The sequence below is a fragment of the Neopsephotus bourkii genome, unplaced genomic scaffold (assembly GCF_033783945.1).
Source record: "Neopsephotus bourkii isolate Nb327-2 ecotype Australia unplaced genomic scaffold, CSIRO-AGI_Nbou_v1 NB_1358, whole genome shotgun sequence".
NCBI classification, from domain to species: Eukaryota; Metazoa; Chordata; class Aves; order Psittaciformes; family Psittacidae; genus Neopsephotus; species Neopsephotus bourkii.
In genome coordinates, this window is record NW_026901837.1 from 4,354,933 (window position 1) to 4,378,122 (window position 23,190).

The 23,190-nt window shown below is 44.0% G+C and overlaps 2 protein-coding genes and 1 long non-coding RNA gene across 8 annotated transcripts in view; 1 reads left to right on the forward strand and 2 right to left on the reverse strand.

Moving 5' to 3' along the window:
* TRAF3IP2 (TRAF3 interacting protein 2) overlaps positions 1–11,812 on the reverse strand; it is a 27,036-nt gene extending 15,224 nt beyond the window's left edge. For 2 of the 4 annotated variants that reach the window (XR_009727452.1, XM_061366823.1), the window contains exons 1-3: positions 11,599–11,812; positions 3,833–3,919; positions 2,813–3,568 (exon numbers count right to left, since the gene is read on the reverse strand). Coding sequence is in view for 3 of the 4 variants with exons in the window: in XM_061366823.1 (XP_061222807.1) it covers positions 2,813–3,568; positions 3,833–3,848 (772 nt within the window). In the remaining variant the exon portion in view is untranslated. Of the gene's footprint in view, positions 1–2,812; positions 3,569–3,832; positions 3,920–4,928; positions 8,484–10,979; positions 11,083–11,598 lie in introns of those variants that run through there. The other 2 variants (XM_061366824.1, XM_061366825.1) reach the window with 2 other exon arrangements.
* LOC133219488 (uncharacterized) overlaps positions 1–20,022 on the forward strand; it is a 20,534-nt gene extending 512 nt beyond the window's left edge. Inside the window, exons 3-4 of the long non-coding RNA XR_009727453.1 lie at positions 15,326–15,387; positions 19,751–20,022. This is a non-coding gene — a long non-coding RNA (uncharacterized LOC133219488). The remainder of the gene's footprint in view (positions 1–15,325; positions 15,388–19,750) is intronic.
* FYN (FYN proto-oncogene, Src family tyrosine kinase) overlaps positions 18,592–23,190 on the reverse strand; it is a 142,650-nt gene continuing 138,051 nt past the window's right edge. For all 3 annotated transcript variants that reach the window (XM_061366827.1, XM_061366828.1, XM_061366826.1), the window contains one exon: positions 18,592–21,553. In XM_061366827.1, coding sequence (XP_061222811.1) covers positions 21,345–21,553 — 209 coding nt within the window. In that variant the 3' untranslated portion in view covers positions 18,592–21,344. The remainder of the gene's footprint in view (positions 21,554–23,190) is intronic.

Below are 23,190 nucleotides of genomic sequence, written 5' to 3' on the forward strand. Positions count from 1 at the left end.
ACGTTCTCATGAAAGCAGATGCAAAATCCTGGAACAGATCAGTTTGCAACACTAAAGCTAAACAGGCTGTGATTATTGTAAATGAAAAGCAAAAAAATAATCTCTTGGTTTGTTACTTCACCCTGTATGAATTTTCTGCCTAAGTGACCTTTTAAAGCCTTGCTGCTGCTCCTGTTGCCATCCAGGAGGCTGCAGGGAAAACCCAAAGTAATAATTTTGCTCAAGTAATTCTGAAAAACCTTACTGTTGTTGGCCACACACACATAATGCTCTTTAATAACTAACGTACAGTGGAACTGCTGGCATAAACTGAAAGCAATGTAAGCTGTTTGTTTCCCCAAAAGGGGAAAACTACTTTTTTCTCTCCCCCCTTCCCCCTTCCCCAGTCTTTCTGTGTGCAGTTTTCATTAGGCAGCAGCTCTGTGCACTCTCAAGCTGCTGTGCACAGATCAAAGTCCAGCCTGGCAAGGCTTATTAGCACTGCATGATGATGGTGTTATGAGCTGGCTCTGAAAGCTGCAGTACTCAAATGCTTTTCCCTCCCCAGCCCCTGCCTGGTTTTTTAAATCCTTTTAGTTATTCTGTGGTCATGCTTTCCCTTCCCTAGCAGCCATGAGGCCTAGACTGTTTTTTTAAAAGGGAGGACAAAAAAAAAAAGGGAAAGGAAACAAAGCTTTGATGAGACAGTCCAATTCCAGGAGCAAATACTTTAAAATAACCCAACCCCACAACTGCAAAGAGATTCCTGATGAAATTGTGAGTCTGTAATAACATTTGAGACTCACATTTGTTGACACTGTTTTAAGAGATTTTCCTGCTTCCCCTCTTAACTATATGCAACAGGACAGGGTGGGTTGGAACTAGATGATCTTAAGGTTGTTTCCACCCCTAACTATTCTAGGATTCTATGAAAGAAGATGGGAGAACAAAATTGAAAGTAAATATGGTCTCCTCATGGGTTTCTCATAACCAGCTCTAGGAAATGTGGTGGGGCTCTGGGAAATTCAGTTTGGTTTACAGGTTTGTAGGCCAATGTTTCCCCAGCTTCCTTTGGATCTATCTGATCATACAGTATTTTAATGGATGCAACCACTGCTGTGCAGAAGCACAGCAAGGCCAAGCGTGCATGCCCGATCACACCAACAGCTTTCATATATAAATACCTGAAATAATGGTCTCTGGACATATAGCATTGCTGCAAGGATTTCTTTGACTTTAGAAGCAGTTTTGCTGTTGTATCTCAAATAGCAGGTGTCCGGAGCCAGCTTAGGGCCTACGGGCACAATTGCTATTCCCCGGGAGAGGCATGTTGCAACATACAAACTGCAGAGCTTTGTTGTGGGTTGCCACTGCCCAACAATTATCTGAAATGCAAGGAGCTGTCAGGAGGTGATTTACGCTGTACCAGGCATGCGAGAAACAGGAGTACAGTTGCCAGCTTCTTGGTCCTGACCAAATCTGCTCCAGCCATCTGAGTTTATTTTCTTCTTTTGCCCTCTGGATATGGTTGAAACGGTAGTGATTTTTTTTCTAAAGAAAGCCTTTCAGAGCTCCTGCTTAAAAACAAAATGGCCTCATTCAGTAAATGTCCTACTTCTCACAATGTCTGCTGGCGGAGGAGGTAAATGGAGGTAAATACTGCGGGGTGTTGTGCAACCAGGTTTTTGTCTGCTTAAAGCTGAACTGAAAGAAGGTACAAAAAGAAAACCAGAGGACATTTTGCGAATGTTCAGCTGAAAGTCCATCTGTAGCCCATTTATGAAGTCCCAAGATCAGTGATGAAAACTGAGGCTCTGATACCCTCTCTCTTTCATATACCTAATTATAGCACATTGCTGGAATAACAAAACTCCTTAAACAGATGTAATGTAAATGCTGTGGAGTCAACAGGTTTTGGTTTTTTTTTAAAAAAAGGGTTATAAAAAAAAAAAGGTTATCAGAACAGGCCTACAGTTTTTCATTACAAAGCCAGCCCAAAATGGGATGGGGTCTCATGAGTCTAATGGAATATAAATTATATTAAAACAACGATATTGCTGTTAAATGTTCAAAGCTCACTTCATAACAGATAAAAATCTCCGAGACTGAAAAGGAATACTAATTAATAGCAGGCTGTAAACTGTAGTCTCCAAGAGCCAAAACACCCATATTGACAGAGTCACATCAGCATTCAGTAATACAATCACCAGCAGTTAAGAGGGCTCCATTTTAAGTAATGAGCTTTCATTTCAGCTGACAACAGAAAAAAAAAAAAGAGGATGATGGATGTCACATTCTTTTCACATAGAGATAAAACACATGGGTGAATTTGGTCATAATGCTGGGAGACACTATTTACAGAGATCAAGGGTAACCTCCCATCCTGATCCTGGCAGGAAATTCTCAACTTTGGAGATCCAAGTAGGAGCAAGTAAATCTATGAAAACAACAGGAATTAGGTTGGTATAAGAGGCTGCTGAATGACTGATGCAAGGAGGAAGAAAATGACTAGAATATGAAATAACAGCAGGGAGAAGACTGGTTATGTTCAGTGTGACCGACAAAGGCCAGTTTCTAGGCAAAATCATTAACCTTCATTTGATGAGCAACTGTGACCTCTTTAGCTTTTTATCTAGCTCAGAGGTTCTGCCTCAGAGTCCAGCTGAATAACCTGAAAATCTGGAAATACAAAATGGACTGCAAATAGATGTTTAAAAAGGTTAATAATTACATGCCATGCATTGCCATTAAGTACAGTAGGAAAACACCAGCTTGGTGAATGACAGCTATGATATAACTGAAAACCTCTGGTGGGATGAGTCGTGCTACTCACATGGGCCCTGGGGGTGCTGCTCTGCCGGGCAGCGGTGCTCAAAGCGGCCATGAGCTTGTGAGGAGGCATTAGGATGGGGCAAGTGCTGGCACATAGGGCACTGCTGGTGCTCAGGTCCAAAAAACACTCTGGAGATCAGTGGTCCTGGAAGGTCCTGGGAGTTCAGCATGGACACCAGTGGTAAAGGGGGATCCAGGTGCCTGACGCCCATGACATCTCGTGACTGGGAGTTGTACCCTGTGTCCACAGTCCCCAGCTCTGCTGGGGGTCTGTTTCCTGAGTGTTGCTGTGACCGTGAACTCCATTGGCTGCTCTCCTCCAGTGAGTCCTCAGGAGCATCAGACAAGCTTTGCTCTGATTTACTGGAGTTGTGTCCAGTGTCAGCTGAAAGCTGCGATCTTGGCTGCATGCCTGATTTGTCCATAGCTACAAGATGCATCTTGGAGGCAACTACTCCAGCTATTGATTCACTGGGGGAGCAGAAACACCCATCGACATCAGGATCATTGTATCTGGACCACAAGCTGCTATCTGGCTCCGTGGATGGCACTGACTGATGATGTGCTGGTGCTCTGCAGAGGCACGATGCATTTGCCACAGGCTCAGGTGTTTGAGCAACACATGGTCTCTGGGACTCCTCATCCTTCGTATCTTCTCCAGCAGACTGCAAAGCCTTTTCCAAGATATGTTTGGGAAATGGGGACCATGGCATGGATTCATCTATTTCAACTGGTATGCTTTGACCCATAGAAGTGCCTGAAAAAGTAGAAGAAACAGAAGAAACACTGTAGACGTACAGCCATGCAGACAAATGCCTGTCATTAGTCTTCACTCAGCGACTATAAGATGGAATACTGAAAACCAGTATGTATTCCTTTCCAATATGTATTCTTTGTGTTTTTGTGGTTTTTAAAAAGACAGGAAGAAAGCAACAAAAAAGGTCTGTTTGAATTTTGGCAAAGCAAGAGAATAGAGGGTTAGCTGGAGTGTGGCTAGCACAGAGTTACATTTTGGACTAACCTGATACAGAGGCCATTTCCAAGTTTTGTAGTCACACCGGAAATGAGAGTCAGCTGCCTTACTTCAATGCCAGGATTTTCCAGCAAACTGGAAAACAAGAGAAACAACTATTGTGAACATGGTACAGTTTCACATAGGCAATAATCCTAAAATAACTCCATCTCAAAGACTGGAAAAGAAATACCAGTTAGAGTTCTGGAAATCGCATTGCGCAAAACAGATGCTTTTATGGGATTTCTGGAACTTAGTGTTCCTGTTGAGCCTGGAGGGGGAAAAGCACATGAACTCCCTCTCAGAGGTAATTTCTGCAACTGACAAAAGAGCAGGCTACTTAGTTCTGGAGGTTTGGCTCTGGCATATTCCAGGGAATGTAATCACTTGCAATTCTTCTACTCCAGACCTTCTAATAATAGCTTCACATTGATGCTTCAGCTCTAAACTTCACCACACACCCAGCTGAGTAATTTCACTCCAAAGCTTGTTCCCAAGAGTTGCTGCTTATTTTATCAAACCACTTCATGCTTGAGCCATTTTTCTTCTATCACACTGGAGAAGCTAAAATCACCAGCAGGCGAGTTATTAGCAAAGAATGGACTAAGCACTCAAGCAACAGGAATGACCACTGGCAACAGAATCTGGCTTGAAAGCCTGATAAAAAAAATCAAAATGACAACACATTTGAGGAACTTCTAGTAACCCAAGGATTTCTCCCAACTTCAGCCACAGTAGCTTGACCAGAAAAGTCATATGAAGAACACATTCAAATGACCACAGTATTAAAAGCAGTTGAACAAGATGACAGAAAGGTGTAAGCCAGTGTCTCAACCTTCACCTTGCCTCTCACAGCGAGTCTGTAAAATCAAATGATGTGCCCTGTGCTATAGGGCAAGAGTGAGGCTTTACATTCATGTTGATCAGATAAGATTACATATATTTCCTCCTGAAAGTATCTCTGGCATAGAAAATTCTGCGTGTAACATCTGCTGGGAAGCAGGATAAAAACTGTGCTTTGCTGCTGGGCTGCAATGTAAATATTCCTCCTCTGTCTAACTTAAAACTTATCTATGCAGAAGATTTGCCTTATATGCATACATACCCCATGTTATAATAAGCACGTTCACAGAGAGACTTATCCCGGGATAATTACAGTGGGATAATTATGCTGGTAAATTTTCCCACGTAGGCAAGTCCTCAGAGCTGCTATTAGTTGTACCAACACAGTGACCATGCTGTTCCTCTGACAGCTGCAGCCCCCTGCGTCAGAGCACTGGGTCTGGTGCCAAACCAGCTCCTTCCGATACAAGCACCCAGGCTTGAAATCCTGACAGCCAGCTCACCACCATCACGCATCTCTCCCTGCAGTTTGCATCCCTTTTCCTCTATGCCACATCACTAAAGCCAGCCTGCTAGCTGAGTCACGGTTCACTGACAGTCGTAAGTGATGTGCTGGGAAAGGGAAAACCCTGAGCTCTCATAATCAGCACAGGACTGTGACAGGGACTTATGTTGTGCTGTTGTGTGCAGCACTGGCAAACCAGTCTTTACCGGGGACCTTTGGTCAGATTGCAGTTTAAATTAAATGGTGGCTGCCTTGTGGTGGTGACTCACCAGGACAACACAGTGCAAAGTCAGATTTACAAAAATCAGGGTGCAAAGTTGCTGAGTGGTCCACAGCCAGACTTAGAGGAGCGTCTGTAAGGTTAGGTGTCAAACTCCCTGCAAGGCATCTGCCTCTGTCTCATCTCAATAGCTTTGTAAACCTGACTCTTGGTTCATTTGGACTCGAAGTGCCAGCTCAGACATGCTTCAACTTGTGGATATCTGTCCATTAGCTCATAAACTGAATGACTCGCACTGGAGCAGCTCAAATCACATTGCAAACTCTTATTCTCCTTTCTGAGCACCTCCAGTGAGCTGGCTCCTTAAGCAAAATTCACCCTGGCATTCACAAAGCACAAGCTCAGCTGTGCGGTAGAGGTGCACAGTTCTACCTCTTTAGCTACACTTGTTGTCTGAGCATCCCTCTCATTAGATATAATCCTCAGCAAATATCCAAACATGGATTTTCAGAAATGAATTTATAGTGAATCATACACTAGGATGCTTCTTTGGTGGTCTCTGAAGTAGTGATCAAAATGCTAAATTAACACTTTGAATTCAGATCTTCTATATTCAACAGCCTTTAGTTCAGGCATGATGACAAGAAGAACAGATTTCTCTGGAGAAATTGAGAACTCAGTCCAGAGCTCAGTGAAGTAAATTGGAATCTCCCTAATGACTTCAGTAGGTTTTAGACTGGGTGTCAGATGGGATTTAGAAGTTAATAAATTCCTTTGGAGGCTACGACCTCCAAAGTTTTTTGTCTTTTTTTTTTTTTTCAGTTCCATTGCTGCCATCTGTCTGTCTGTGAAATGGATCATGCACAGACTGCGTGAACCTAATGAGAGGCACAACATGGGCAGAAAAATTCAGACGTGTTTCCTTCAAGTTTGTCATTTATTGTATTTACTCTGCCTTTTGGAGGAGGGATATTAAAACCTTATTAAACTGTATGTCAAATTATCAGCTACTAAACTCTTCAACTGACTTACTTCAGAATAGTTTAATAGGTCTTTCCTACTAGTTTAGTCCTCTGAATGGATGAATGCTTAATACTCAAATCAATATTTAAATGACAGCCTTATTTCTTTCCTGTGTAACATGACCTAAACATTCTGAAAATTCCAAAAGAATCCAAAGATCTGAGTAAAAATAATTTAGTCAGACAGAAGAGAGATCTGACTCCAGCACTTGTGCTTTTACCTGCAAAAGCTTCTAGAGCTTTTTAATATGAAATTTGCAGGATAGCTGAGCACAAAAGCTGAGTTTTGATACTCATGCACAGCCCTTGCTCCTGTGGGGCTGAGGTAGCAGGCACTGAGGGGCTGAGGGCTTTGGTGTTAAAACAGACACATCATTAAAAAGGAAGAAAAGTGACTTCATCCTCCTCCTCCCTCAGTAGCTCTGGTTGGAGAAAGAAGTTGTTACAACAGCAGAGCTCTGTAGGTAGAGATAGCCCTGAGGATAAATTAACCCCAGGACATGCTGAACGCTTTTTCAGCAATGCCGGGAATGGTATGTGGATGGGAATTCCCGACAGAAATCCCCACACTGCTTTGGAAATTCCACAGATGATTCAGAAACATCCTCCTCCAAAAGCAGTGCTTCAGGACTTTGTTTCTGCTCAGCTGAAACAGGCTTTTGGAAAAAGACCCAGTGCTGAGCCCATTATATTGTTATTTTACATTGCCTCGTGCTAGTTTCATTAGGTTTCCTTTGACTTTTCTAGCTAGCTTATCTTGCAAATATAGTTATTCACAGGACAGAAAAATCATTCACTTAGATCTCCCATGTTGAAGAATTAGGGTAAAGGAATGCTTCAGCATATTGAAATATCCCTAGAAACCTGTAGCCTGATCCCTTTTCTGGCACAGAGACCGCTGGAGAATGTAGAATGTGCCCAATCTCATTTCCAAAGATACTGCATCTTCAAGTCAGATCATGATATTGCCAGAAAGCTTTGAGAATTTAATATCCCACCTGCACCTATGACTATGTAGGAGATTGGTGATAACCAGCTGGAGCTGTTGCATGTATTTCTGCTTGTAATAAAGTGAAGAGGCCCTTCTTAAAAGGACAGAGTAGCCAGGCCTAGACTGCTCTCAAAAATGTTGAAGGAACTCTGTAAACCACCCTTTCTCCTTCACTTCCTTCCTATGCTCATGCATCCAGTTCTGCAATGTGCATTAATGCAGCAAAATAACCTTCCTGGGTGTGTGCTCAGTGACTCAAGCTCCTGGGAAGAAACCTCATCCCAGGTCCCTTGTGAGCCTTCCTACAGCTGGAGAGGTTCATCCACTATTCCTGCTGGGTGGGAGGCTCACCACTGCTGGGAGAGCATAAAAAAAGAACAAATTTCTCTGCAGGTTGGTAGAGATGAGCCTGAGCACTCAAGTGTGAAGGTTTGAAGCAAGACCCAAATCCCCTAAAAACATATGATGGAGGCAAGGGGCTGGCCAGGGAGAGGAAGGGTGTTAGGCTCAGGCTTATCTGTGCAGTTTTCTCGTGGCTGGTTGTAAAATCTGCCAAGTATTTCATCTGTTTCCCAGCACAAAGACTTGTCAGGATGCACTGTCCCAAAGCACACAACCAACCGTCTATCTGCTTTTGATTAGAAAACTTCTGTCGTGAGGAAACAGAAGAGTCTCTGCAACACTAGCATAGCTGTGCTTCCTGTCTTTTCTGGAGAGGGAGAAAATATCTTTTCTCTTTTGATCAAAGTTATATTTGTCTACATTCTTAAAAAAGAAAATACTAGGATGAAAAAGAAACCTTACCTTCTGTGGTGTAAGGGAAGGGCTTTTTATTCATCACTCAAAGCATTTCTGAAATGGCACAGGTATAGATTAAGGCAAAGCTGGGATCACAAAAGGTGGGGCTGAACACGGATTTTTTGATTTCCAAATAATTCCTGTGTAATTTGGATGAGTCCTTTAAACTTTTTGATGCTGCTGATATCTGTCTGCAAGACAGGATTATGCAGATGCAGAATTTGCAAGCTGCCACGAGGATGCACACACTGAGATTGCAACAAATGCTGGGGCCATGGGGTCAGATAAGTGTGTGTAAGTATACTTGCTTTAAGTGCAACTTTTTCTACAGAAACACTGCACATAGCGTTCCTCAAAAAAACTCAGAGACAAATTCTTTTAGGAGAGCAAGTGCAAATATGGGAACTGCTTTGGGTCTATAACCTAAATAAACAGTCAAGGAAATCCAAGCTCCAGAGTTTCACACTTCACCATGAAGAATTTTGGCTGATGTCATCACAGAGGCATATCCTCTCCTTTGGGTACCCTCTTCAGTGAAGACTAAGGCAATGTGTCACATTCCTGGCCCAGATTTTAAGACCTCTAGGGCAGGTAATGTTTATTTTTATGACTTCTGGTAAAAGTAGAAAAAGAACATGGAAACAACATTTCTCTTCAACAGTGGTTAATATGGTTGGTTTTACATAGTTTCTACATTCATGGCATGAAGGTCTACATACGCCAGGAAAACAGGAGAACATCCTCCCTGCATGGCAAACATCACATTCCCTTTTGCAGCTTTCATGTTGCTCACTGCGCAATACATGGTGCAAAGGCTAGTGTAGACCTGATATTTCTCTGCCTTTTTAGTGTAGACTTTGATTTCATAGAATCACAGAATGGTTAGAGTAGGAAGAAACCTTTAAGACCATTTAGTTCCAACCCCCCTGCCATGGGCAGGGACACCTTCCACTAGACCAGGTTGCTCAAAGCCCCATCCAACCTTGCCTTGAACACTGATGGGAATGGGGCAGCCACAGCTTCTCTGGGCAACTTTTGACAGTGCCTCACCACTCTCACTGTAAAGAATTTATTTGTAATGTCTAATCTCATTCTACCCTCTTTCAGTTTAAAGCCACTATCCCTTGTCCTGTCACTACATACTGTTGCTAAAAGTCCCTCTCCAGTTTTCTTGCAGGCCCTCTTCAGGTACTGGAAGCTGCTCTAAGGTCTCCTTCTTTCCTTCAGGCTGACAAGCCCAGCTCTCTCAGCCTGTCTTCATACGAGAGGTGCTCCAGCCCTCAGAGCATCTTCATGGCCTACTTTGCACTCCCTCAAGCAGTTCCACATCCCACTTGTGTTGGCAGCTCAAAGTTGAATGCAGTACCACAGGTAGGGTCTCATGAGAATGGAGTACAGGGGAAGAATCACCTCTCTTGACCTGCTGGTCACAATGCTTTTGATGCAACCCAGGATATGGTTGGCTTTCTGGGGTGCAAGTGCACACTGCTTCTTGTCAATCAATGTCCACAAGTCCTTCTCCTCAGGGCTGCTCCATTCATTCTCTCTGCCCATGACATATACATGTAGTAGGAATGTTAGGCAGTAAGTAGTAAGAAACTAGAAGTACAACACCCTGAAGCAGGATCCAAACAGGCATCTCATATATAGGCAGCATTTCCTGACAGTTTTCTAATCTTTGTGAAATACAAAAATGTCTGCAATGTTTTTTAGGTATTCTTAAAAACGTATTTGTTTGCCAGAGATTACATCCCACTCATTTCTGATTATTATAAAACTCCTGTAGGCATTGAATAACCCCCAAACTGGGATATTCCATGGCCCCGGGACATCTAAATATCCTGGCACAAAATTGCGGCTAGATAAGTGGGGTTGGACAGGGGGGACCACACTGAGGGGCATAAATCTCCCCAGCTTGCTTTTCTATAGCTTTGTGCCTTACATTGGAACCTTCAATTCCAAATGGATGAGAACTTCTGGTATTTTGTGGGGCTGATGCATCCCTTGTCCCTCCCTGCTCTCAGGGCATGTGGGTGGTGGGGGGGTGTGGATAAGCCTGGGGGAACCTGACGTATCTCCCTCTGCCAGCGTGAGAACAGCCTCGCTTGCTTGCTTTCATGTACTGTGCAGAAATGTATATGTTTCAGACGTGTACTCTCTGCCAAACTTCAAAAGCTGCTGCGGGGGGTGGAGGGCACTGACAGACATGAATGCCATAATTGCACATGCCGTGTTTCCTGCCTTACAAAGACAAAAGAAAACCCAACCCCATTAAAAAAAAAAAAGAATAAATAAAGAACAGCATTCAAGACATTGTTGGTGCTCAGCAAGAGAAGGCCAAGCCTCAGAGGCTGATGGCACTGCATGCTGCAGCACAACTGGCAGATGCTCCTAACAGCCAGTGGCAGTGATGAGTGATCACGAGGTCACCATCCCTCCTTCCTGTGCCTCTTGCACCCCTGTCTTCCGCATCACCTATTGTGGGACTCACAGCCCTGTTCTGTGTGGCAGGGCACTGCTGACTGCTTGAAATGACATGGATGTGGCTAGGCCAGGCCTTGAACGGCCTGGGGCTTCCAGGAAATGAGAATTTCTTGTCTGGTGGTTACTGGTTGCGGTTGAAGACCAGTAAGCCCACTGCTGTTCTCACTGCCCAGCTGCCCACCCAAAGCTAGCCCTAGAAAAGTGGCATTCTGAAACAATCAGCTACTGTGTGAAATGGGAGCAGGTTTTATATGGCTGATTTTATCCTAATTAATTACCCACTATTTCCATACCAATGCCATGCAGAACTGTGCCAAAGGGGTCTACAACCCTGTTTCTTCACATTTCACAGCCACCTCTCCCTCACTAGGTCTGTCCTATATGGCCCTGGAGCAGCTGGAGAGGAGATGAAAGGTAAAGAAGAGGAATGAGAGGTGGAGAGGGGGAAGAAAAGGGAAGTGAAAGAAAAGGAAAGAAGAGAAGTGCAAGAGGGAGAAGAGGAAGAGGGAAAGAGAGAGTGAGAGGGAGAGAAGGGGAAGAGAGCTGTCTGCCAACAAACCACCTTGAGCTTGCACAGCCGCGCAGGGCGGGAGCGGGATCAGGCCTGGCTGCCAGGCATTGCCAGGCTGCTTTGCAAATAGGCAGGACAACATTTCGACACCAGGCGTGTCCGTTCCCAGTGTTTACCCCCAAACCCTCCTGATTTAAAAAAAACAAACCAAAACTTCAATGAAACAGCTGAAACATGTTGTAAACATCTGTGGAACTCAGGCTATCATTGCACGAGAGAAGGGGGAGAAAGCGAGTCAGACAGCAATTTGAGGGGGAAAAATACCCACTGAGAGCCAGAAGTGGGACAACAGCTAATTACAAACAGGGCTTGAGAAAGGCAACATCTCTCACACTTCTTACCTTGTAGGCGAGGGCTGCTCACGTTGAGCTGACCAAGGAAAGCGAGAGGGCTGGAGTGCCTCCTGCGCACCCCGCCGCGCTCTCGCCGTGCCCGGGGCTCCTTCCTCAGCCGGCCGGGTGGTTTTTTCTCTTCCTTTTACGACACCCTCCCTGCCTCTCCCAGGTAAGCGGCAGAACTGGCTCTGCAGCAGGAAGTGGAAGAGGCATGCACGGCACGGCACAACGTGGCGGCGGTGGAGAGGGAGCCCCGGGGGGGGAGTGACACTTTGAAGCTTAAAACTCTCTCGACATTCCTGCGTGTGGCTCGCTCCCTCTCTCTGAGGAAGCCAGGCTGCCTCTGAGTGAGCCCCACAGATAAACAGCTGTAGGGGAAACCCGGTGTGATTCCTAAATAGTGCGCCTTGCCGGGAAAGTCATCCTTTGCTTTCCGTCCTCAGTCGCTTGTTGTCAATGCCAAATGTTAAACCAACTGTGATTCAGACTACTGAAGACAATCACATGATGGGGATAAGAACTATATGGAGAACAAAAAAAAAAAAAAAGGGATTTCTCGACTGTTTGTTGGTTTTTTCCTTTAGGTTAGACTCCTAGACACTTCCAAGTTTCTCTCTACACCCCCAAGGAGTAGAAACTTGCTTTTCTTACAAGCTGAAACCCTTATGTATGTGCGCAGCTCTTGAAGGCTGAGTAACACTGGTGCTGATGGCACGGTGCAGTGGGGTTCAAAGAGCCCCATCAAGCCGTGGCTGCTTATGTTGGTGCAGTGCCAGGCTCCACAGCAGCAATCCCTGCTGAGCCCGCTGGACACAGCTGTGCATCCCAGCCTACACTGCTCTCCTGACCCCCCCCCACTCAGCACATCTCCCTTCCAAGAAGCTCTTCCTGATCTTTAGCCTACATTTGCTTCACTTAACCCTGGGAGGAGTCTGACTTGTATGCAACTTGTGCATGGCTCTTCATCCTCCGTGGACTGCCGTCACACACTGCCTGAATGCCTGACAGGCCAGTCCGGCCACACAGGGATGTCCAAGCCATAGCTGAGCTCTGAGCTCAGGCAGTGCCACCACTTCTCCTTCCTGCACCCTTCTAGACCCTGCATCTTGACACTAGGGTCTGAGGAGGGAGTCACCTGCCTGGCATTCCTCCCTGGGACCAGCCTTCCCTGGGAGCCTGCCATTCTGTCAGCCCCATGGCAAAGCCATGAGCCAGGCACTTACTTCCTCTTGCCAAGGAATGACTGCCCACATTTCTGGTGGGAAAATTCAAGCGGCTGGAACAGCATGTGCCCTAAGCCAAACACCAGATACGATTGTATTGGCAGCAGTGCAGTGATGCCATGCAGCCTGCGCCTGTCTTCCTCCAGGAGAAGTCCCATGTCAGCCTGACCCACCAACTGGCTATCCTGACCCCTTCCTTCCCTCCCTCCTTCCTCCCCTGCTGAGGCACAGGCCGACAGGACACCAAGGCTCCCTTTTGGTGCATCCCAAAGTTGTCCTTCCCTGCCCGCAGACTGCCCATGCAGTCCCTGCTCTGTCAGCGGGTCCCAGCCTGACCCGGCCATGACGGGCAGTTGATGCTTGCAGCAAGAGTGGCTGCATTACAACCACAGTTGATTGAGTCAGCTGAGGGTTTAATCCCTCTGGTTTGCAGTCAAGCATGGTGGCTCCGCTGCATGCCTGTTTTGCACCATGAACACCCCTTTTCCACAGAGCTGCCTGAGCCATGAGCTGCATGACACCTGTTTCTGCCTGCTGCCCTGCTCCCCAGCCTCCCTGACAGCCTCCTGCCTGGAAACGACAATGGCCCCACTGCAGCCTGTGTGCCACAGTGGGGAATGGCAGCCCAAGGACATGCAGGAGCCAAAATCAGGACCTAGGTGAACGTAGAGAGGATGGGAGCAGGGAGGGAGAGCTGCTCTGAGGAGCGCCTGACCTTCCTTGGGCTTACATGAAGGACTGACGTAGTGTTTGCAGTGTGTCGATCAGCTCCCCAGGGAGTGCGGGCAGTCGCAGATGGACATGGGAGCTCAGTGCACAGAGTATCCTATGGGGATGTTGCATCTATACCCACATTTGTGGGGTTTGTTTGTAAAGGGCTGAGCTGTGTAGCCAACAAACACCTCTCCCTTCACGCAGTGGAGTGAGCTTCCATGCCAACATTGGTTACACTCAGTCTTCTGTTATCCATTGGTAATACCCTGAACATGGGGCTGCGACACCCAGCATATAGCAGTGGCTACCTGCCTTCCCTGTAGATAGCTCTCTGTTGGCTGGAGGAGGCAGGTTGTGGCTGTGACAGAAATGCCCTTGCTAGCTCACTCAGCATTCAGGCCTGCGGGGTTACTTTGATCCTGACCACTCATTTGAAGGGTATTTGTGGCCCAAAGAAAGGAGTGCAGAGTAGCCTTCCTCCCAAGGACATGATGCCTGGGGAATACACTGTGAAATCTGGCCTTGTGAGCATTTCCAGCTCCAGAAATCACACCTATGGGCCAGTGTCTGTCCTCTCTAACTTGCCAGACCCCAGAAACCAGCAGGTACTTGAGGCTCTTCCTCTCACTTGAGCTTTATGTATTTTCTTAGCAGCCTGAGAAATGGGAAAAAAAAGACCTTGAAAGACACTCTCTGCTGGCTGTGTGAACAGCACTGTCTGCAGACAGGGTCCAGTCCAACCCTAAGTACTCTCCACAAAATTGTAGAAACTGCTATCAATTAACTTGGTTTTTTGGATCAGGAAACTCAGAGAACACATATCCAAGTTTATTTCAGCATTTCAAAAGCCTCCCCCATCCCCAAAACTGAGGCCATCCTAATTGCCTTATGAAGGCCTGTTTTATATTTCTTAGGTCTTCATGTTGACTTCACTGAAATCTGGATCAAGCTCTGACTCTTTAAAGTTAGTATCTCATCTGTACGTTATTTACAAGCAGAATGTGATGCATCACATTGGGCCCGTCATAGAAAGTACAGATTAATATTCAAGTGCAGGATGAGTGTTTTCATTGGCAAGGCAACTAACATGGAGACTTCTTATAAAAAGTGGTTGCTAGTCCTTCAGGAGTTGTAATATTTCATTTTTGATTAGCAAGATAATGTCAACTTCAAGTGCTGCTTTCTGTATTTCCTACCACGTCTACACAGAGAACTAAATCATAAATGTTTTTGCTTCCAAATGATTAACTGTTCAAATAAAGCACTGTCATGTTGCTCCACTTTTAACATTGGTGCTGTGAATTAACCTGGAGACATTGCAATGAACATTTATCCCTTAGCTTAACACACATGACACTCTTGCTTCAGTCCTCTAGATTTGGCTTGCTCGTTGCTGCTTCTCTCTGCTTTCTGCAGAGAAACTGGGACTTTCTTTCATGTCTTGCTGTTTAGAGTGCTAGGCACATGCCTAAAAAAATAATTTGCACTTTTTTTTTCCTTTTTTTTTTTTTAAGGCTCTTGCTTTGGCATTTTTCAGTCACGCCTTGGAGAGACACCAGAAAGGAAAGAAAACAGTACCTGGATGTTAGCTTGTGCAATGTTTCTAATTAAACCTTTCATAATGACAAAAACCCTCCTGCCATTTGCTAAGATTTTCCCCACAGCATTATGCATGCTCTTAATTAAGAGCAGAAGCTAAGTAATACCTATTTCATTCCCTCTTGCTTCTAATTAGTCATCCATTGATCATTACCCACCCAACATTTGACAATTAACAGAGCACCCACTCTCCGCAGGACTGGGATGTGTAGTCCTTCAGAAATGACACGTCTAGAATAACGTGAGGGGAGCTGTGTGGGTGAGTAATGGGGCGAGAGGTAGGGGGAAGGGGAGGAGAAGGCCACCCAAGTGGAACAAAAGATGTGTAACATATGCAAATGTTCAGTATGCAGTATGTGCTTTATACTCTGGATGTATATGAGGTCATGTACAAAGCTCAGCTGGCGGCCGTGCTGCTTTTGGGAGGCATGGGAATTTGAGGGAACACTTGAGCTCTCATATCATCAAATGTACCTAGTCCTCTGTCTTCAAGATGCAAAATGGTTCCTCATTTGGCTCTTTGCCTCTGCTTTTTTAGGAGGAGGAGTTAGCATCTGCTTCTCCATTGTCAGGGGGACTGTGGGCTGTATCAACACAGTCCCTGCCAAGTCACCCCAAGATCCAGCTGCAGCTACAGTCATGCCCAAGCTGCTGCCAATGGCCAGGACCACAGTGTCTGTGGGAGCCAAAGGAGCCTCCAGGGAAACTGCAGGCCCCTTCTGCATCATTATTTCCCCCTGGGAGCCTGGCCCAGCATCAGAATTGCCCCTGGCACTGCTCAGTGCCAGGAGGAGCTAGCTGGGACCACCACACAACTTTTCCAACACCAGGAACCCTTCCTGTGCATCTCTTCAATGGAGAAATACAGCAGTGTATCAGGGCTGGAAGGCAGTCCACAGCCTGAACTGTGGCAGTCAATAAAGTATAGGGGGTACCAGGGCTTTTAGGTAGGCCTCTGGAATGAGGGTGAGCCCCAGGACATGTGAGTAAGGCTACAACATGGTTAGAAAGCTTCCCTGCATCCTTTTCTCTTTTTTTCTTTTCCGATGAAAATCAATCCATTACAGGGCTCAGGGATTTTGTGTGAAACTGTGACAATAAGGAGCTGGGGAAACTTCACAAGACTCTTGGTGCGGGGGCTCAGCAACAAATGCTGATGCACAGAAAAGCAAACCAGAGCCCTTGGCAAGCTGTAGTCTGGCTCTAGAGGAAGGAGGATAATCTCATTTCTTTGCTCTTTGCCCTTTTAGCTATTTACAGAGCTTAATGCTGAGTTATTCCCAACAATGAGCTGAACAATTGAACTTCCATCTGGCCTGGTCAGGCAGATGCAGCACTTGCTTCCCAAGTCACAGGGACACTAGTCCTGTGATCCCCCCCCCCATTGGACATACACTATTTACCTCTACCCTGTAACAGAGAAGATATTTACAGTTGGTAACATAAACTGCAGTTCCTGCTTACCAGCCTGCTTTAATCTGATCACCTAAATCCTTGGGCACAGTGAAACACAGGCACTCTGAGCACAGCTGGTGCTGCGACCTTTGGATCTCCCTCTGCACGACATGATGCAGAGCCTACCAGCTGATGACCTGTTTTTCTTGGGAGGCATTCCTTTCTGCCCTCTTGCAAACCCACACCACAGGGCCCAAACTGCAGCCATGCCCTTGGGAGACATGTCTTCTCGCCCTGACTATCAAGTCAGCTTCAGGTTGCTCTTTGCAGTAGCCAGGGACCCAAGTCATCACCAGGCTGCGGCAGTAGTACTTGCCGCTACCCTCCCTCTTCCAGCCTGGGAATAGTGGGAGACACGGAACATGCAGTAGGAGACAGGGAACAACAGAAAAATAACAAACCCCAAACCCCAAAACAACAGAGAGAAGCTCTTTTGTTCTTAACACCATTCTGTCCTCTAATCTATTCATGTCTCAGTCCTACATTTTTGTTAAGCATTCAGCTGCAGAGAAAGAATGGAATGATGCTTGTATAGGCATAAATGTCTTTTGTGTGCAAATTGCATTTTGAGATACAGATATACACACACACACATGAAAACACTGGCTGTATTAAAAAGTCAACAGAAGATAGCTCACAGACTTAAGATCAGTTAGCATTTCCCCTCTAACATTCAAAATGAGCCCCCATTATCTGGTTTTAGCTGTCGAAAGTTCTCCTGGCAAATTCAGAAGCACTGAGAGAGACTAACACTCTACACCAGTGCCATCCTGGCAAGATACCTCCTTCCCTTTTCCGTTGAAAGAGAACAGGTTCTAGTTTGGTCTGGGCTGGAAAATCCAAAACTGAAGTGGCTTATTCAGTTAAGATGGCAGGGAATGCTGCCCCAACTGACGGGAGCCCCTTCAGTGATAAAATTTCTCTGTGTATGAGTCACAGGAAATTATAATCACTGCTTAGAGACTGTAGAACACAATGAGATATCTGAGCTACAAACAGACTTCAGTTATTCTTGAAAGACAGACAGACCCTCAAGCTTGCACGATTGGAGAAAATAAATATCCTTTTGTCTGCACTGCTGGTGGTAATTTCCCATTAGACAGGAAAATTCTTCTTTGATGAATGAATACTGTCTACACATTAGAAGAGGAGCTACTGTATATCTCCTAATAGCTCTTGCATGCTTGGGCTCAGCCTCGTGTGAGGCCCATAAGCCCCTTTAGTATAATGTGGTAGCAGTCATTAGTGTACTGCATTTTTCATTGCAGCATTTGAGAAAAGGATGGGGCATATTAAAATAATTTTGAGCAACTTCCCACTCACCTTGAAGTTATGTGGCCAGGTCAAAAACATTTAGCAATCTGTGCTCTGTCTGCAGATAGTCCTTTCCAGTCTAGAGGCTTAGGAGAGACACTTGCACTGGAGACAGATTTTCCATTTGTGATTATTCGTGCAATTTCATAAGTTAATAACTTTTCTGTTTTGCATTTGCTTTGTTTTTCTACAGTGGTAATTAAATCAAAACCAGAGCATCACATAGAACAAAGTCAAGCACTGTTTGCAGAAGCCAAAGAATATCATGTTATTGCCTTTGACACACTTTGGTCCTTTCTGAAGACCCACCAAGTCAATCATTCCCTTCCCACAGAACTGTGATAACAGGCATTAATTCTACAAACTGTCCCTTTCGCAGCAGTGTTGCATTTCTGCTTGTTGTTTTTCCTGGGACTGGTACAGGATTAAGCTTGACCTAGAGATGCCCAGGTCACCTCATGGCATCCTTTCAGCTGCTGGAAAGTCACCTTTTCTGGAACTACACCACACCAAGGGTCAGTTGGGAGTCAGGTCAGCTGGCTGGGGGGAGCATTTGGACAGTGGTTTTTATGTGGATGTGATTTATTTAGCCTTACATTAAAAAAAAAAAAAAGAAAAAAGGAAGAAACAGGAGGTTCTTGATCACATAATTCTACTTTTATAGTCACCACAGCTATTTGTGGTACATACACAGTGGTTAAGAAAAAGATTTTATTAATTTATAGCAAAAATGCTAACAACCTTGTTTAAATTTTTGCTAATGTTTTTATTTGAGAGATTAAAAAACCCAAACAATAAAACTCCCAACATTAAGAAAAATAAGCAGAAGAGTTACCAGTGAGAAATGGTCTGGATTTGCCACTCAACAGTGGCACCAGTCTGCACACAAGCCAGCTGCAGGCAGAGATGTGGCAGAGATCAACATGGTACTCATAGACCAAATCCGATACAGGAAACAGCAAACCCAAGAATCAGAAATAAAGGCCATAAAACCCCGACAATGCCCCATCTGAGTCTTAGTTCCAGTGAGAAACATAGGCAAAACTAATGGTTTAGGCTCATCCTGCATTGCAGATGGAAACTGAACTTAAGTCTGTGGCTGCTAAGGAACTTGGTGGAATGGCCAGGGTTTGCTACTGAGCAATAGGCTGAGCAGGTGACATTTTGGTTTTGCCAGCTCACTGTGTTACTATGGAGTCTTCAGTTCAGTTGATGATGTTTTAAGGCAGGGGGGTAGCTGTGCGAAAAAGAGGACCATGACTTGCTTTGCAAGTACTAAGAGGAAGCTGAAAGTCCAACAAGAATTATGGCCTCTTCCGTACTCCACAGCCACAGGTACAGCAAACATTGAATATATCATGTACATAACATTACTTATAGACTCTACATGTAAAATGTTAACCAATTTATCATGGAAATCTGGTAACAAGAACATTGCCATATAAATTCACACTTCAAGAAAGGCTAAGTGTGGAAGCCTCCTTTGCAAGAGGATTCTCAGTGTTTTCTATATAAAATATTGAAACGATGACAATTTTTTCTCTGAATCTCAGTTCATTATTGGGTTAGTTCTCAGGAATGGAAGAAAGGTTCTTCTTAGCAAATGTGTGAGTATTCAGAATATGAATTCACAATCTAGGTATGAAATGATTAAAAAAAAATTGCCAGCTGTCAGGAAGTCTTACTTGGCCACAATATTTTAAAGCAATAAAGGAATACAAGGCATAGAAAATCTTTTCCTGCAACACTTGTAAAGATATTCACGTTAAATGCAACAGAACTGTTAAAGAATAAACTGCTTGTGGAACAGAGAAATGAGAGACTAGTGATGCATTCAGCCATCTTCCTTACAGTTGAACTCCAGCTGTTTAAAAACATATTGACTTCATAATGTGGAAAATGGTGTCCCATAGGTAACTGCTCTGCATACTCCTATGAAAAATGGTGCTCCAAATGGCATGACACCCCTTCTTGAAAAGCTTTTATCTCCTCTCCACCATTATCTCCACAGTTTAAACAAAAGAACAACTATCCAAATGTAAAATGCTCCTTTTTTAATTACTAAATTAAGAAAGTTAAACAGTTTTAAAATGTAAACTTGCAAATAAACCATAACAAAATGTAATTAAGACTTTAAAATTTGAAACTCAGTATTAAAAACTCAATAGAAATAGAAAGGAATTTTTTTTTTTTTTTTTTTGGTTAAATGTAAGTAATTCAAGGCTGGTACAGACAACTGAAAAGGTAATACTTTGTTCTGTGCATCCTCCATGAAATGTAAAGAAGTGCATAGTAATTCCACTGGAGAACTTGCAGACATAGAGAAAGTAATTTCATTAGCAGTACAGGACATTTAACACACTTATTTTACAATGGAAAAATGTTACACATAAAACAGAAAAGTCCTAGTTGCATGACCAATGGTTTAGCAGGTGGACATGGCTAAAATGCTATGATTTTAAGACCATCTGAATGTGGTTACACTGTTTAATAAATCATTTTGAAACATTTCAGTATACATGTTTTGATACAAGAAGTCCTTGCAGTTTCAATTTTCCAGTTCAAACGGTGATGGTGTAGTTTTCTTGCTTTAAATATGTTCGTTTTAATTTCAAGAACAAATCATCACACACTTGTCAAACATTGGAAACATTACTGTAAATACAGCACATGATTCCTGAAAGAGCAAAGTTACAACCATCTACAGGTACATAATAATAAACAAAAAGTGCAATCCAATTTAAAAAAATCATGCTTGGCAAAAGCCAAAAATTAGATCACTGGCTTTCAGAATCCCACCAGTGTTTACATGTCTGCAGTAAAATTATCGCTTTCTGGGTACTGCTGCAGCAGGATTCATTCGATCACAAATGAATTTCCTCTGCAATAGCACCCATATACTGTATGTACAGGTATGTATATATATTATATATATTTTATATATAAAAAAGCAAAAAACCAAACACCTGTCCTGATTTTACTTTTTTTTTATTTGTTAAAACATGAAAAAAAATGTTTTAGACAAAGAGGCCACTTCTGGAAAATAATACTTTTAATTGAATCAGGAGAAGACTAGTTAAAATCACATAGGTTTTGCGTTTTAAAAAAAGGAAAGCACTAGGATCAGTTATTGGCACTGAGTTACTATTTACAATGAACAGAGGTTTTGCAGTTTACATAACATCAATACAATGCAGTTTTGGAGTCTTTGATTAAAAAAAACAAACAAGTGTTTTTCTCCTTTTCATTCAGGACATTCAGATTATTAGGACAAGTGGTCATAGGCAAAGGCTGCGGAAGTTCCCAGCTTCAGCCCCTCCTGTGCACGGCGGTGCTGGAAGATGCTGCACTCTGGAGAAACTGATCACAGAGTTGGAAGCTGAAGGGCAGGTGGGGCAGGGCTGAAAAACACCTGGTAATTGGTGACAGTGTCTGGAGACCAGGGGTTTACAGGTTGTCACCAGGCTGGTACTGGGGTTCTGTTGCGGTGAAGTAGTCTTCAAGGAAACCCTGCAAATACTCGAAGGTTGGACGCTCCTCTGGGTCTTTTTTCCAGCAGTGGATCATAAGCTCGTGCAAGGAGATAGGACAGTCCTGAGGACATGGCATCCGATAACCACGTTCTACTTGCTCCAAGACTTCACGGTTATTCATGCCTGTAAAATGCAGACAAATCAACACTGTTAAATTACAGCCAAATTAACCCTGGTATATCTCAATCGACAATACATATGGCTTTCTTGATCATACAAATTTTCTTTTGGTTCAGATAAACAAAATGAAACCACCCCAGTGTCTTGGTTTATTTCTTCATCTACTGCAAGGTAGTCTGGATTATTTTCTTTCCCAGCCAAGGGCTGTAGGATCCAGTGATGAGTAAAACACTGCTACCATGGTTACCCTCTTGGCTTACACCCAATGGGGAGGATTTGGCACTTTCCCTCCAACAATAGTAGCCATGAAATATCACGTTAAGTGGTGAAGGAAAATAAATGTATTACAACAAATACTATTCAAAATTCTAGAAATTAAGACAAATATTTGAAACCCTCACACTGAATATGGGCATTTCTTGAACTGCTCTGTGGGGTCATTCTGCAGAGGCTTCAAGACAAATCCTGATACTTAGGCTATCAGGGATGTACCAGCGTGCTACCAGCAGCATTACCTTCAAGGTCAGTTCAACAGCTTACTGTTGCTGATCTGCACTCCCTTGATCTGTCTTGGTTCAAATATATTCCACATTTCCAACCCAGAACAGAACAAAATTGCTCAGAAGACAAGTCAAATACCAAGCAAAACAAACCAGCCCACTGCAGAACCATAGCGATCTCTCAAAAGTAAAAAGTTCTACTACCATAATGCTTGTTTCTAAGAGGCAAGCTATGCACTTTGCTACCTTGACTTTTCTGTGCAACACCTTCAACCCCTGGTTCCTCTGCTGAAGTGCTTTTCACCATACATTAATTGCAGTCAACTTCAACTTTAAACACCTCTTCCAGGAATTCCTTTGGCACCACAGGCATGCAGAAGTATTTCAGAGAAGGTGTGCACACTGACTGTGAGCTTTGTGGCTGGCCAGTTGGCAAGCCCTGTATCAGCCCTCTGCTGAAAAATATAGTGGGTCCTGCCAATCAGCTCGGCAGGAGAACTAGTAGGGACAATCAAGTTCCTCTGTGACCAAATCTAGAAATCAGCACCTTGATGTTGCTCATTCTGTTGGCTTATCCTTCTCCTGGTTTCCATTACACCATTCTTACCCGCTTCTCCTCCACTCTGTTCTTTCAGGATGTCCTCTTGAAGAATTTTCTTGTCCCACCTTCAGGACCCAGGGGATCACCTCTACCTTATATGTTTTGTAAACTTATTTGTAAGAAACAATTCAACCACCTTCAATACAGACGCATTTGTCTGCACCCTAACTAGTGGGAATAATATCCTTAACACTGCATAGCATTTAGGTTGGTGACTTAGCTGTATCCTTGGATCTGGTCTTCACTCTGTGTCCTCATATACTGCTTGTGTTTAATTCTTAAAGATGTTTTGAAAGAATCATCTGCAAAATACAGCCTTTCCTGACCATCCACATCTAGATTCTCATCTCATGTTATTATTGCAAAACACTTTTTCCTCTTATCTTGACAGGGTAATTTCCGCCTGCTGATACACGTTTGCACTGTTTCTCCAAGGATCATTTTTCTAGGCTGTAACTGTAATCACCTCTTACATGGTCTTGCCACTTGCTGCTTGTTGCTTACGAAATACCAGCTGCTTGCCTTCACTTTCAAAGCCT